Source organism: Oculina patagonica, chromosome 2 (genome assembly GCF_052425735.1).
Source record: "Oculina patagonica isolate OP01 chromosome 2, crgOcupat, whole genome shotgun sequence".
In the NCBI taxonomy this organism is placed as follows: Eukaryota; Metazoa; Cnidaria; class Anthozoa; order Scleractinia; family Oculinidae; genus Oculina; species Oculina patagonica.
Genome location: NC_135759.1, coordinates 19,380,875 through 19,396,345, shown reverse-complemented (window position 1 = coordinate 19,396,345; position 15,471 = coordinate 19,380,875). Strand labels below are relative to the sequence as shown.

Genomic DNA, 15,471 nt, shown 5'->3' with positions numbered 1-15,471 from the left:
TCTTACACAGGGTAGGAAAATCAGAGGTTCGTGTCTTAAACAGGGTCAGGGTTTAGGAGGCCGGGCCGCACCTCCCTACTCGAAATTATGTCGAGTACTCCCCCCCCCCCCCCCCCCCCTTCCGGGCTGAGTGCCCCAGCCAACGCTCGAACCCGGACCGCTCGATCCACCACTGGGCCACAGCGCCTTCCATCACAAGACCAAGTTTAGGATTAATTTAGAATTTCAGAGGAGGTTTCAGTCGCCTCGTTTAATAGTAATATTCCGAAAATAAACCCTGGACTTACATTTGCTCAAAGTCTCTTTCAGGTGGGCTTATTTTCAGGGAGGGCTTATATAAGGGAGCTTATCTTCGGATGGAAAATTGCTTTTCAAAACTCCTTGGGTTAATATTTGGATGGGCTAACGTGACTGAAATTTTTTGGTGTATACAAGAATGGGAATACCACATAGAAAAACTTACCACATTGGAAAGGGCGAGGAAATGTTTAAAATTATAGACCATTGAGGAATCATTCACAAATGAATTTCACGAGAGTACAGTTAGTCTGATAAAAAAAAATAGTTGTTGTGTATCATGATGTGTTAAGTGACTATCCCAAACTTTGCTGTTATCTCATAATGAGATCGGATTGCTTAAATAATTGTTAGAGAGCACAAGGCCAAGGCCTGTTTGTGTCACGTTTGGCATGCGGTAAAGGAGATTCCGGATCATCTATCCTTCCCTAATTGTACTGCAACCAGAAAAGAAAACAAACCAAGGAATCCAAAAATTGCTTATCTCTATTTTACTGTACAGTGGGATCCATGAACTGCAAATTACCTTCAGTCACCGCTGTAAGCTGCCTCAACAGTCTGTTTCGCGTCCGTAAAGCCCTCGTATGTTTCCGGTAGGTATAATAATAGTTTCCATATTGTTCTTTTGCAGATTTTCGTGGGGGGGGGGGGGGGGGATCAACTATAAACATTGCCTTTTTAATATTAGCCTCGGTCTAATTACGTTGTCTCTACATTCAGATATTATATCTATATTGTTATACTAGTAGTGCAGTTACAGTGATTCAATCCAGAACTTTTTGACATGGTAGTTCGCGGCAAGCGAGTGTATCCACAGGGGGCCCATACAGCGGCGTGACTGTTTGTATGTTCGAAAATAAAGAAATGTATAGGATTTTGAAGCGTCTTTTATCGTAACTTATTTCGGAAATGTCTATGTTTAAGTCAAATCCCCTCACTTTGTATTTTTCGTTTTTGTGGCTCAGGCGTTTGGGCGATTTGGGGGTTTTGCGTGACTGTTGCTTCGTTGGGAACAGGGTGGAAAGCTCGATTTCGCCGCTCCAGCGCCATCCGATTTTCCGATCAGATCACCAGCTCCTGATCAACACCAGGTAAACTGAAGGGGCTTCTTCCGGCGCTTTCATCGAATCTTCTCCTCCGTTCGTGCGCGGTGATCCGGGGACGTGATTTGGTGTTCCAGTGAGCACCGTCACGCTGTTTGCTCTGCGCTGATTGGATTGGTAAACATGCCGGAGGAAACGCGTGACTGGAACACCTCCGTCCCCGGTTCTGTCGCTTCGGCTGCATTTCTCGGCGAGATTCATTTCTTTATATTTCGAACATACAAACAGTCACGCCGCTAGTTGGGCCCCCTGTGGTGTATCGAGTGAGTATAGTCAAGCATACGTCCATGCACGGAAAACGATGCCAGCTTTCCCGCATGCACTAGAACCGCAATACCGTGTTGAAATAACACGGTTGCGAGCGATTATAAATCATTATTCAATAGGGACCTTCATTAAAACATCACTCAAATTTTTGCGTGCGTCGATCTCCGGGAGAATCAATCTTTTCTGAAGGTTAACTAATTTGAATTGTATACCGCGATTTTTTTCAAGTGTCAGATTGTCATGCAAGGACCTTTCATAACTATTAATAGATTCTTAAGATTCCAAAAGTCTCTGAACAAACAAAATTGTTGGCTGATTATGCTTAAATAACTAGATACAGGTGTGATCAAACTATGCTAGAGCTGGTGTCAACATGACGAGAGCTCAAAAACGAGGTTGTCTTTAGTCAGTAAAGCTACAAGTAACTATTCCAGAAAGAGCACTTTATTTATTCCTAGACTCGAGCAAGCTTTTGGAGATAGCAAGAGAATCGCAGCATGTCTTAATCTATTTATGGCGTTTGTCAGCCACTGGCTCAAGATGACGAAGATGTCATGATAGTGAAATTTGTGCTAAATTTCGATCTAGCTTTTCTATATGAGGGTACATTGAATTAGCTTTTCTGTATGCGGGTACATTACAAATTGTAAACATAATGTGGACAATGTGGACCTATGGCCTATGTGGGTGTATACCTAAATTACTCTTGATCTTTCATGGGTAGGTGACAGAAATTTTACTCTTCATATAGGATTAAATAGTTGCTTTTTCTAATGAAAATCACATGCAGTGACTACCGTGCAAGATAATCTCTATTTTATTTTTTTTTTTTTTTTTTTTTTTTTGGGGGGTTTTTTTAAAATTTTTAAAAAAAAAAAAAAAAAAAAAAAATTTTTTAAAATTTTTAAATTTAAAAAAACAAAAAAAAAAAAAAAATTTTAGTTTTTAAAAAGAGAAGAGAAAAATTTAGAAATACGACAATCTCTTTTTTCAGGAAGCTTTCAGTCAGATGAGTTGAGGTTAAAGAGGACCGTGCATGATTTGAGTTTGAGTTTATTAAAGTTTATCTAAAGTAGCCAGTAGTATCATAATTCCAAAACAAAATCCTTCCTTCGTGTCACTAATTTAAAAAGAAGCTAGTGACACGAAGAAGGATTTGATTAAACTGGAAACAACAATTTAAATCTACTCAATCTATAGATCAAGCCTTCAAATCACGCAAAGAAAACATTTGTCACTTTTTCCTGAACTCTATTTTTTCAGAGAAATATATATACTGACAACCATCTGATTTGCTATCAAGTTGTGAAATTGATAACAGCTTCACAAAACAATCCCGCTTTTAAACGTGGCTGCTACAAACGTTATCTGCTTTAATTTTTATCAAGAATCTTTCCGCGACTGAAAACTCAAAAGCAATTTGCATATTGCAGCTGTTAAGTTTGCCATCTTTGAAGGAGGTCTTAAAAGCTCTCTCGTCGGAGAGTCTTATCTTCCGCACTTTGACAGGATTTAGATATCAAACCGAAATCCCTTGGGCACCTTCTTTGCCTTAAAAAATGCCTGTTGCAGTGAAACAGACGCATCGCCGACCCATTTCTAAAACTATTCGCCAAGTCGTCGCACTTTGTTTTTCAGGAATAAGAATAAGAACTTTAATAGTAAACTCCCTCACAGGGCTTTTCAGTTACTATTTACAATAAAAAATAAAAACTACTTAACTCTAATATTTACAAATAAAATTGAAATAAAATAAAATAATGATTAACAGTTTAAAAGAAGATGATTCCTAAGGTTTGTTTTAAAAGAGAACAGAGATTTAACGTTTTTGATTTTAATGTCAATTTTAATGCTTACGGCTCTGTTTGTGAATGTTCTTTGGCCTGCTGCGGTCCTGAACAGAGAAATTTGCAAGCTTTGGTGTTGGCGGGTTTCTCGTCCATGAACATCAGACCTTTTACAAAACTTGTTGCTTAAATAACTGGGTGCTTAATTATTTAGACATTTGTTCATTAATACTAAATCTCTAAAGGCTAGTAGTTCTTTTAAAGGCAGCCAGTTCAGCTGACGGATCGAAGTGGTGTCATATGGTCGTACTTCCTTGAGTTGGTAACAATTTTGCAACCAAAGTTTTGGACTAGCTGGAGTTTTTTTTATGTTCGAGGACGACGTTTTTGCCCAAACAGTCGAGTAATATAGCATCTTGCTAAAAACTAGAGACTTAATAAGCATTTCCAAGGTCTTAGCATCGAAGTTTGATCTTACTCTGTTTATCTGACAAAGCTTAGAAAAACATGAAGATACAACTCTGGAGATATGGTTGTTGTAAGTAAGGTAAGGGTCCAGGGACACACCCAAATCCATGGCAGATGCTGCAGGATAAAAGCCCCTGCCCAAAAACGAGACTGATGGAGTGGATTCAAGTCTGCCCATCAACTGCCTGGTGCCAATGAGTAAAAATTTAGTTTTGTCTGGATTTATTAATAAGTCGTTCTCACAGCACCACGTTGCAACTTCATGTAAATCGTGCTGTAGTTTCCGCATTGCGTCTTCAATGTCAGGCATAGGAAAGGATAGGTCAGGAGCCCATGAAAGGGGTAGACCGGGTAGGTCGTTAAGGTATATACAGAAAAGAAGTGGCGAAAGGATTGCACCCTGGGGTACGCCGTGTGTTAACAGTAGGGACTTTAAGATACCTGGACGGCTGACCTCGAGGACGGTGCGAGGAAGGTAGAATTTTGCGAGGAGAACTGGGCCGATGTCGACATTCTTGGCGGGAACTTCCAACGTTAAGAGCCGGCGTGTGTGAACGGAGGACGGCTTCGTTAGTGGATCAATAATTCCTTAGCCCAAAACATGCGAAGAAAAACATTTGGCGCTTCTAGCCCAAAGACGGGGACCAGAAAGCACTATTTTCATTCACAGGGTACAAATTCCAAGTGAAATTTTTGTAGAAACACAGGCAAGAAGTTCATAATTTCACGCACGTGGCTTCGCCATCAGCGTTTATGCAAAGCACAGCAAATACATTCGCAATCGCAAATGAAACTTGACTTCTTAACTTTTTATCAGCACCAAACCAAGAATACCAAAAAGGACCACCTAACACAGTAACAGAATTAAAAAATAATAAGATTTTTAAACGGAATCATACAAAAAGCACTCCCGTTCACTGGTGAAGGCAAAACTCTACTTCTCACGTCCTCGACAACAGCTGGACGGTGCTGGACGGCAATGTGCGTGGAGCGGGCATGCGCAATATAGGCTACACGCGAAAAATAACTTCCGGTCAGCCGTCCTCGAGGTCAACCGTCCAGGTATCTTAAAGTCCCTAGTAGTGGCTCTGACAGTGTAGATTGGATGCGTACTGACTGAGAGCGACTTGATAAGTAGCTCTTGAACCATTCCACTGTTGTAGGTGACGCACCAATGTTTGCTAATTTTCAGTAATAAATGGTCACCGTTTCAAGAAATATATTTAATTATTTCTCAGGGATTCAGTTTCGAAGACTTTAACTGTTGCGGTGTAACTGTCAAACCTGTCTCTACGATCGATAACAACAAAAATAATTAAAGAAAAGTCGAATTCAATGAAGGCAAACTGAGCCCAGCACAGCATTTCCTCAAAACACTGAAATTATCACACCTAGAAAAAGTCATTTATTAGACTCATGATTTACTTATAGATTCATGGCCATGGGTAGACAAGTGCTATTCCCCCGTAGAGTTTTGCCTCACGATCAGATACACCTTGACGTCACGTGAATACAATATATGCAGGTAGATACGTAGGGCAGAGGGCAAGGAAGTTGTATAACTGTTTTATTGTGATATTTCGCTCTCCACCCTCAACACAAACTTGCCACTAGCACTGTGTAATTCTTACCAGAACTGACACAGAACAGCTGTATTTGAAGAAGATTTCTGATGCCATAAATGGTTAAAATTATCTTCTTTGTAATTGCATGAATAACGTTATTCGTTCGAAGGTGAGTGTTCTTTATAATTAAACATTTGGGCTTGCCCAAGTGTAATTTTTGTTCGGACATTGCTGATGTTAAACGTAATCGGGTGAAGGGTTACGAATCTTTTTAACAAGAGAAGGTTTGTGGCAAAATAGTTAGCTGGTAACTCAAGTATCTTAGCGGTTAAGAGTTAAATGCTAATATGACTACGCTATCAATGAATCGAAGGCCGACGCAACGATGGAACTCAATAACCATCTATCAGTTATTCAATATCAATCGAAAAATCATCCATTTGTAACTTATCGTGTGTTACATAATATCAGTTTTCAGTTCCTTTTATTGTTTGCCAGCGGCTCTAACGTTAAAACATTTTAAGTGAATACTTATTAATAAACACAAATACTAATATCACGCTAAACAAAATTGAATTTCGGTGTAACCCAATGCAAGCTTTCTTTATATCGTTCTCACAGTCACAGATACTGTCTCTCGATTAGATTATTTTTTATCAGTGCACTTTGTTCTTTTTCTGCAAGAAGTCGACTGCAAAGTAAAGGAAGTAAAATAAACACTCCCGGGTATAACCATTTGAATTAAACAAAATATCAAAACTCGCAGATCGATTTAAGCGATCGAAAATCATCCAGGTCAAGTTTGATGTTTAGGTCTTGTTGAAATTCCAAAATCAGTACTCTTGATTTTTTACAGTTTTCGTTTCAAGAGACGGTGGAAAACATACGTGATTTAGAGGCGACTGAGACCTCGGTAAGCGTGACATGCATGCAAATAATTTACGACATTTGGAATTATGCTAATGTGTCCTTGTTTCGTGCTTGAAGATTTGTTATAATGTTCAATCTTTATGGTTTAAGAGAAATACGAAGACACTGTTGATTTGACGAAACGTGTAGTGCGATTTAGTGTTTTGGCTTCTACCGGAGAGCGGTATTAATTAATAGAACTTTCAGTGCTACACAGACCCCAGACCTCGAGTTGAATCCACTTTAAACGCACGGTTCAACCGTCATCCAAACGCAATAAATCTCTTTTTTTTCATGCGTTTACGCAACTAAAATAACTAAATAAGTGGTTATTGCGCGCGCGACCGTCTTTGCGGTCAAAAATTAGTAATAAAAAATTCAGTAGTATAGGCGTACATGTATCATACCTTCGAACTGGCAGCCGAACGAACAACAAGATCGAATGATGTGGCAGATATTAAAGCAGAAAACGATTCACAATTGATTGAACAAGGCAAGTATTAATTTTACATGTGGTTAAATGTTCGGAGACCGTTTTGGACGTTTTTAAGAACAGAACTCATCTGACGTGTGGTGCTTATATCGGAATCGAAAAAACGTTCATGCAAGATCTGTTTAAAATAGAAATCGGAAACTAACAGAACGTTTTTTTTTAAGAAGGAAATAGATCACATGTCGAAAAAACAAAGATATACCTTCAAAGTCAAAGCTAGCCTCACACGCAGTCGTTTTTATAGGCGCACCTCAAAACGACTGCGTGGGAGGCTATGCCAAAGCCCTTGCTAGGGCAGACGTGCTTTACTTTATGTCAGTTGGTGCATTTGTTATCGAAAAGCGGTTTGTTTTCTTTTTACGACGACATAATTGCAGAACTATCAGTACTGTCTTGTTTCCATTACTGAATTTTAGTTGGATCAATTGATTTATTGAACTGCAAAGACGTTTTACCCTTGCCTAATCAGTTTTTGGTTAATATGTAACATCTTTCATGCTCAGTTTATAACTTAATTTCACGTGTTTTAAAAATACGTATGGCTCGCGAAAATCTTTGTTTCATTCCAAAATAAGCTTGTTTTTTTCACTTTGAGTTATTCAGGATTCCAGATGCCAACTCTTTCAAACATGACGAACGGCACTGAGGCAACAGGAGAAAATGGTAACACCAACGAATCCTTTTATTTCCAAACTAGAAATATGATTTGTTTTTGGTATACGTATTCCATATAATAGCCCAGTTTCGGTGTAAATGCTAATTTGGCTTCGAAGCATGGGGGAATGAAACAAAAGAAATGACTTATTTATCCCTTAACCACTTTATATTGGGGTTGGCCGATTGGTTGGTACATGATAATAATAATCCTTTATTGAATAATTTGCTCTATTCACTGCATCTGCTCCATCTGACTGCTTAATTAGATTATGTGATAAGACCGGAAACTTAGACATGGAATTTTATGATTACATCAAGGAATTTCCATGTGCTCGATGCACTCAGGACGAATAAAATCGCTTATTAGTAGCATTGTAATCGAAAGCTAGACTATAATTTATTCAGTAACGTTTCAGTGGTACTCCTAACAGGGCCATACCTATAGGATTTTTTGACTGCGGGGGCAAACTCTGCTAAGCTCTCTTGCGGGGGCAAACTCCAATATAGCTACAAGAAATTAATAGCCCACCAAATGTAAAAATAGGTCACCAAGGGTGACATGAGTCTAATGCCGTATGGCATAGTGATACAGATTGCGCGGTTTTCGTAAGCCGGTTAAAATTGGTTAGAGGTTTGTGTTCGGGAGTTTAATTTAAAATGCTTATAGCAAGCTAGGGGCATCGTGGATGATTATGGATGAAAACGAAACAGTCATAAATGTTATATGCTTCACAAAATTTAAAGTATGAACAGGAGTTGATGTTACTTCTTCCGTATTGTCCGTAAAAGCAGAAACGATTAAACATTTGGACAAGATTGCGTGACGATTTACAAAAAGCATGTTCATTACAACAAGGGTTGAAGAACTTCACATCGTTTTCTTTCAGATTTTTCACCATTTTGATGATGACTCTTGAAACAGATTTCGCAATAAAAGCACTTGAAATAGTGACTGTTACTCCATTGTACTGTAAGCACTTAGTGACAGATTTTCCTAAAAACGGGTGTAAATGCTCACGTCAATATAATGATGACCTTTTGAACGCTGGAAACTAGGCAATTATTATCGAGCTACCATACACAGGAGCGAAGACTGTTTATCATGATGTACAAATTTCGCGAATCATCACTTCCATATCAATGTAACCATTTTATGATTTTTCTAGCTGTAAGAAGAACTTAAGATCTCTGAGAGTCGTAAAAGCATGAAATTCGATTTCAGTGTATGGCAAAGGCCGGGGCAGTGTAATACTGCAAAGCGGCCAAACAAACGCATTTTGATTTAGTCGCGTAACTTGATTTACATTTATCCATGTACATCTTTTATTTTTGAAGGTTTTTGTTTGCACTGTAAAGAAAAAATTGGTCAAAATTCGAATGACTTAAATACAAAAACCGAGGTAAAGTTTTCTATTTTTTAAAACAAAATAAATATTTGGTCGCATTGTGTAAATAAACGCGAGTCGCCGTCGAAATATTTTTTCTCAAAGACGTCTTGCTTTTTTAAGCAAGACGAAAACACAAGTGCTTAACTGAACTGAAAACGAAGATTTATTTTCACAAAAAGCTTACAAATGTCTTAACTGGAAAATTATTTCGTCCTGTTCAAGTGTTGAATAATCGTGACTTGAGAAAGAACTTTTAATTATGCGTGGGAACACGTGTCGCTGATTGGCTGTTTTTAATTGAAACTAATCGTGCGTGTCCGTACGGAGTCCGTTCTTGCAGCTGATCATTGTTTTCTACATTACAGCGAACGATTATCGATCCCGAACCATTCCCTTGGGATTGCTAACAGCTTTTTCATATAACAAAGAGTCTAATGCGCATGCGCAAAGCGCACGCAAGCATTAGACTCAAAAACTATGTTGGACATTTAGTTTTCCTGGCGGGGGCAACTATGCAGTGTAGTGTACCCGAGGAAGAAAAACAAAACACTTTTCCTAGGCGAAAAACAAAGTACAATGCAGTACTCAGCTGAAGATTATGAAAATAAGAACACCTTGGCTTTGATGACAAGCGACCATTGTTTCCAGGGCCATTGCAAGTTCTATCAGACTTAAAGAGTGTTAAATGCTCATTTTTTATCGTGAACATGAAGAATATGTTTATATTTCTGTTTAAAAAAAAACTATTCACTGAAAAACGTACGCGGGTCTATTGACAGAAAAAAAATAATGATACAGTAACACAGAAAAGCAACTTTTTGAATTTTGAACTGACGACATAAGTGGTTAGAAAACCACTGGAAGTCTGGAGAAACTAATCATTTTCCCCCTATTTAGGAACAAGCGTCCCTTACGGTCCAAACTCCACCCTTACGACGTCCCTTATTCAAACGGATATGAAGATTGGATTGACGGCAGCATATGCAGTGATTTTTATCATTGCACTGTTCGGAAACTCCTTTGGTTTCTTCCTGGTATTGAAGAAGTCTTCGTCTAGTAGAGTTACAAACTTGTTCATCGCCAACATGGCCGTTGCAGATCTGCTGTTGACTTTAACAATGATGCCGTTTCAGGTCGCTTATGTTTACCGTGGAGCCGTTTGGTTTGGAGGAGCAATGGGCAGCATCACGTGCAAAGCTTTGTTCTACGTCATCCCCGTTTCCATAGCAGCGACTGTTCTTACAATGTTGATCATTTCAATAAACAGATTTTACGCCGTATTCTATCCCCTGAGAGGCAGGCTATTCCAAAAACCAAGAATCTTGTCTGCAATCATTTGGATTTTATCATTTGTGTTGATGATTCCATATGTCTTCTACTCTGAGGTTGAGTTTGACATAGGGCAGAAGACTTTTGTATGTTTGCAATTTCCGTCCGGGGCAGATCCAGATGTAATAAGGATCTTTCAAATTTGTCTTTTCGTCATATTGTACGCATTCCCGCTTTTAATAATGGGTATTCTCTACGTCTTAATTTGCCGTAAGTTGTGGCTTCGTAAAATCCCAGGAAATATATCAAGAACCAATCAGGCTGTTATTGAAATGTCCAAACGCAAAGTCGTACGACTGCTGGTCATTCTTGTCGTGGTATTTGCTGTGTGCTGGTTTCCAACATATGTCAATCACTACTTTTGGTTTGTGCGACCTGAACAGGGACATCAATTACCACTTGGAGTTCAGTTCGTTTTCTTGTGGCTAGCGCATGCAAACAGCGCTATAAATCCGTGCCTTTATATCTTACTTAATGATAGCTTTCGACGGGAGTTGGCTTCTTCGCTTGCTTGTTGCCTGGGATGTTTCAGTTTCCAACCCACTTGCAGAAACATATTCTGCCTAAGGCAAACGGGAACAATAAGAGAACGCGTGAAAACACATAAAAGCCGTATTTCCAACTGACCATAACGACCTGTAATGTTGATTCGCCGTTTAGAGACAAGCGAGACACATCGTATCTATACTTCCTTAACGTTTAGATGTAAATGATTATTGTAGGATACAACGACGCGTACTATGTAGTAGCAGAAAGCATTTAATACGCTTAAGCAATTATTAGACACAGTAAACAGGGTCGCAAAGGGCTCCAGGGCTCCAGAGCTACGGGCCCTCAAAAGGCCGGACACCAGAGGTCCAAGACTTCCAACCAACAAAATAAGACTCCGCGGCAAAAAACTTTAGGGCTCCCGTCTCCAGCCAACCCCCTACCTCTCCCTCGAACCACCACCACCACCACCCTTTGTCACCCTGAGTAAAATTGCTGCTACAATCCTATGCAAAAAGACATGAGACACTTGAGCGGTTTTTGCACAGTCTGAATGCCGTCAAAAGCACAAAATATACAACTTGTAGCGGATGACCCCCAACCTCACTAATAATATTGGTTTCGAGCTCATAGATTATAACCACTGTCAATTTCTGTTGGAAAACAACATTGGATGTGGGCGGTATATACTACTCTGTTGTTGTATAAAATAAATGGCAATTTAATCAGTGATGCTTTTTTAAAGGAATTTCTCAACACATCGATCTGATTGTATAAACTGCAATTTTGATTTTCTGTACAAATAACGACAATATAAAGACGGCTCGACGGCGGCCACAGTGTGACAACTGATAACAAGGCAATGTATAATTGAAGGTTTATTATATGTCTTAATATAATCAAGTAAATGTACAGCATTCGTGTCGTGTAATTCTTTTAGTTATGACGGCACTGACAGAAATGGTCGGACATCAGCATCGCTGTTAAAGCTTGCTGTTCGGGGCAACATCTGTACCGCTGAGCAGTAGAAATGGGAACCGGTCGGCAAGACGAGCCAAAAAATATGACTTAGCTAGTAAACCACCGTTATGATTCAATTCAGAGTCGGAGTGCTAATTAATCGGGCGTGGCCGATTTATAGTTTACCCTTTGGGCGTCCTAGACGATAGTCTCCTGTCGGCTAAAAATGACGGGGATAGCCTGGGCCAATCGGTTTCATTTCAGTTTTGACAGTAAATCGTTGTAGGAACACTGGATCGACTTTTGGGCTAATCTGCAATCTGGTTCTCTTCTTTGCTTCGGCGGGAGGACAGAGAAAAAAGCTTAAGGGGTAAAGTACTAATAATCACCATTGTGAAACTGTAGTTGCTTTGACAAGTTGAAGCTATTTTTGTAAATAAAAGGGGTAACGTCATTCATGTCACGCAATGTTTTTGTGGGAAACTTTGAAACTAGACGCTTTGCTGGTTTCTACAAATAGCAGTGTGATCTGGCGGTACATTTTTTTGAGGCGGACTCCACTTTAAAACTATTTTTTATATATTTAGCAAGAAGTATGTCGATTTTCATTTCCGCAGAGTTGGGCGTCAAAGTCGCCTGTCACAAAGAGTAGAATGTTTGCACAACTTGGTTTGGATATATTTTAGATTTGACTAGTGACGTTAGTAAGACACTTCTCAAGACGTCAGCAAAACATTGGCAATGTACAGTATTGGTGTGAACTTGAATGGAATTTTTTACGAGATCAGTAAAGCTATCGAATGAAAAGATGACTTGAAAATGAAAACTTCGAATAATTATAATTAAATACCAATTGAATTTTAGATGAGAAATTCCGGAAGTGACATCTGTGTTCAAAATAGGAATTTTTGTACAAATTAAAGTTCCGAAAAAAAAACACCACATGTTTTGTAAAAATCACAGACAAACATGATCAGGAAAACAAAACAGGCCAATGGGTTTTATTCACGAAAATACAACTTTCTTTAGAAAAAGTTTGTAAACAAGACAATGGAATCGAATTACATTTCACACGAAATTTGCATACATTTGAACTTGCAAAAGAGAAGTATCTCTGCCGAGACATAATAGCGAGACCTTACATTAATAATTATTGTATTCTGATCTGATTGTTATTTTATATGCATTAACTATTTGAAAGTGGTTCTCATCGATGAAAACAAAACGGTTTTTCATTCACTGCTTGAAGTATTTATAGACGTGAAAACATTCGCTTAATCAAATTACATTCTGCACGAAATATTTTGTATCCATTTGTCCCGAAACTTTGAGGAAATTGAAATCTTTGTGGACAGTACTGCATAAAAGCAGTTCATAGAATTGAATAAAGAGATAAGAACCATTATTGTATTCTCAACGAATAAACAACAACCTTTTGAACAACACAACTGGCATGTTTAATTCCGCCATGATGTCGAGCACATGCTCTCCCACTCATGCGCACTAACCTTATAGGTACGCAAAGCGTAGATACAATAACCATATTGATAAAGGAAATTTTGAAACTTATTTTGGCTCATTTTGACGAAATTCAGGATTTTCAAAGACTGCCAGTAAACGGCTGTATCTTGTCTGTCTCTAACGATTTTGCTACGGTTTCGAACGAGCTAATTTTTCAACATGATATCATGGTAGCGGGCAGAAGTCGGTTCGTTCTGAATTTTTCAATACGGTATACAAGTTACAGGTCAATATACAGACCCTCTGTACAGTAAAAAACGTTTTGGGAACAAACCATTGTGAACTTATTTTCTATGTTGATCAGTAAAAATCCTTAGTACGACATGGGGTTTGTTATCAAGTTCGTTAGTACGTTAATACTGCAAGGTGTATAACCCCAGAGAATTATTATCAAGTGTGTTTTGTTTTATTAGCGGTTTATACTCTAAGGTCTTGGTATGGGAGATCAAAATTAAGGCAAATTTCTGTTATTATCTGATTGCTTGGCACAGATTAGTACGATACTGAATTGGTTAGGAAATGTAAACAAACATTAAATTGAATGAGAGTAGAAAGGGAGGGACAGGTGGGGGTGAAAGGCTAAGGAGATGGAAAGGGAGAGAGAATTAAAATCCATGCTTGGTTATATCACGCAACCTTTGACTTCTGTTGTTTTCTCACAAGAACAAAGCTTAAGGTGGGGTTCTACCTGAATTTGAATGGAACTTTAAGAGATTTAAAGAAGGGATTGAAGAAAAGAATGGAAACACCTCCGAACAGTTGACCCCTCGCAAGAGGACTCCGGGTTGTCAGGAGACTGTTTGGTGTCCGTCCACCAATTTTTAACTTCAAATTCAAATTTTAAAATCACATTAAATCTCCAATATTTCTTATTTGTCTAAATTTTACTAATCCTTTGAGAAAAACTATCGCCTCCCAGACATCCCCCAAAATCGTCCAAAAATTAACAAAATACTGCAAAACAAATATATATGGGATAAGTAAAGCTTTTTTGGATTCCTTGAAACGCGGCTGAAATGGTTTTCAGTGTCTTCCAGCCCTTATACTTTGGGTCAGTACTACTATTCTTTACCAGTTGCTATTACAGTAATGGTATGAAACAAATACCCAATCATTGGTCAATAAGTTGTGATCATTTTCTTGACAATAGTAGTTACCTGATTAGGAGTTGTATACTGTTCCATTAAAGTGTAAGGGCTGGAAAATACTGAAATGCGTCAGCCACCTAAAGCGTTGGAAAAATTGGTCTTCAGGTAAAAAACCCCGCCTTTATTAAGTATTGCGAAAAGGCTGCACTTTGCTAAGTGTTACAAATTTATATTTTCTAGACGTCTAGTTCAATCGTTTATTTGTATTGTGCGAAATATACTTTTATAAATTGAGACCATTATGTCATTAAGTAATAATGCAATCTTGAAAACATTCCAGATTTTCATTATTAAATAGAAACACGAAAAATTCAAATTTGGGAAAACAAGCCTGTCAAAATGACGTTGCCATGGTGATTTCAAGTTACTGGCACAATAACTAATCCTACCAAATTATTGCGAGATAAATTTGAGATAAACGCGCAAAGTTTGGCAGCGTTTGGTTGAATCTTGAAAAAGTTATAAGCGTCCAAAGTCAGCGCGGGCCTCAAAAGCCCCCCCCCTCCCCCCGCCCCCCGGCCTGAATAGGTTTAAGTGACCGTTTTTCCAGTGATTTTTACTGTACTGTACCCTGCCTTTCAAGTCAAAACAGATAGCTAATTATTAAGCGCCCGATTTTAAGCTTCTCAAGCTTTTCAAGCTTCTTGTTATATATTGGAAGCTCGTGAATATTCTCTCTTGTGGTAATCTAACACTAAAAGCACACGATTCCCTTAATCCTGGGAGGGGGGAGGCGGACTCGTATATCGTATTATCCACTCCCCTCAGGGCTTTTCGGGGATAATTTACAACACTGGTTGGGGGCCTTTGCTAGACTGCTTATGGTGCAGTTTTGTAAGGTTGGTGAAGTTTGAATTTGGATTTTATCTTGTCATCAGTCTGGGTCGAAGGAGTATTAAACACACCCACTAAATTATAACTCCATAAGCAGCCACGTGCCTCTCATGTTACTCTAGCTCCGTTCAGTTTCGGACTGATGACTTCGACGTTATGAACTCAACCTGCTGGGTAATGTAAGTCTCGTTTAATTGTAGAATTGTCCATCTGGCAAATTAATATCGTTAAGTATGCTAAGATTCTGAGCGTAACC

At 38.7% G+C, this 15,471-nt stretch overlaps 1 protein-coding gene across 1 annotated transcript; it reads left to right on the top strand.

Annotated features, from left to right (window-relative positions):
• Window positions 1-6,492: 6,492 nt before the first annotated feature.
• On the top strand, window positions 6,493-11,655 carry LOC144643400 (neuromedin-K receptor-like). Its single transcript, XM_078502627.1, has 2 exons — window positions 6,493-7,552; window positions 9,832-11,655. The coding sequence occupies exons 1-2, from the start codon at window positions 7,501-7,503 to the stop codon at window positions 10,887-10,889; spliced, it is 1,110 nt and encodes a 369-aa protein (XP_078358753.1). The 5' UTR covers window positions 6,493-7,500; the 3' UTR covers window positions 10,890-11,655.
• The last annotated feature ends 3,816 nt before the right edge of the window (window positions 11,656-15,471 follow it).

Bases quoted from the DNA above. Each gene is read 5' to 3' on its own strand.
- LOC144643400 (XM_078502627.1), top strand. From the start codon at position 7,501: ATGCCAACTCTTTCAAACATGACGAACGGCACTGAGGCAACAGGAGAA. The intron at 7,553-9,831 runs GTAACACCAACG...CCCCCTATTTAG, and splicing joins TGAGGCAACAGGAGAAAATG to GAACAAGCGTCCCTTACGGT.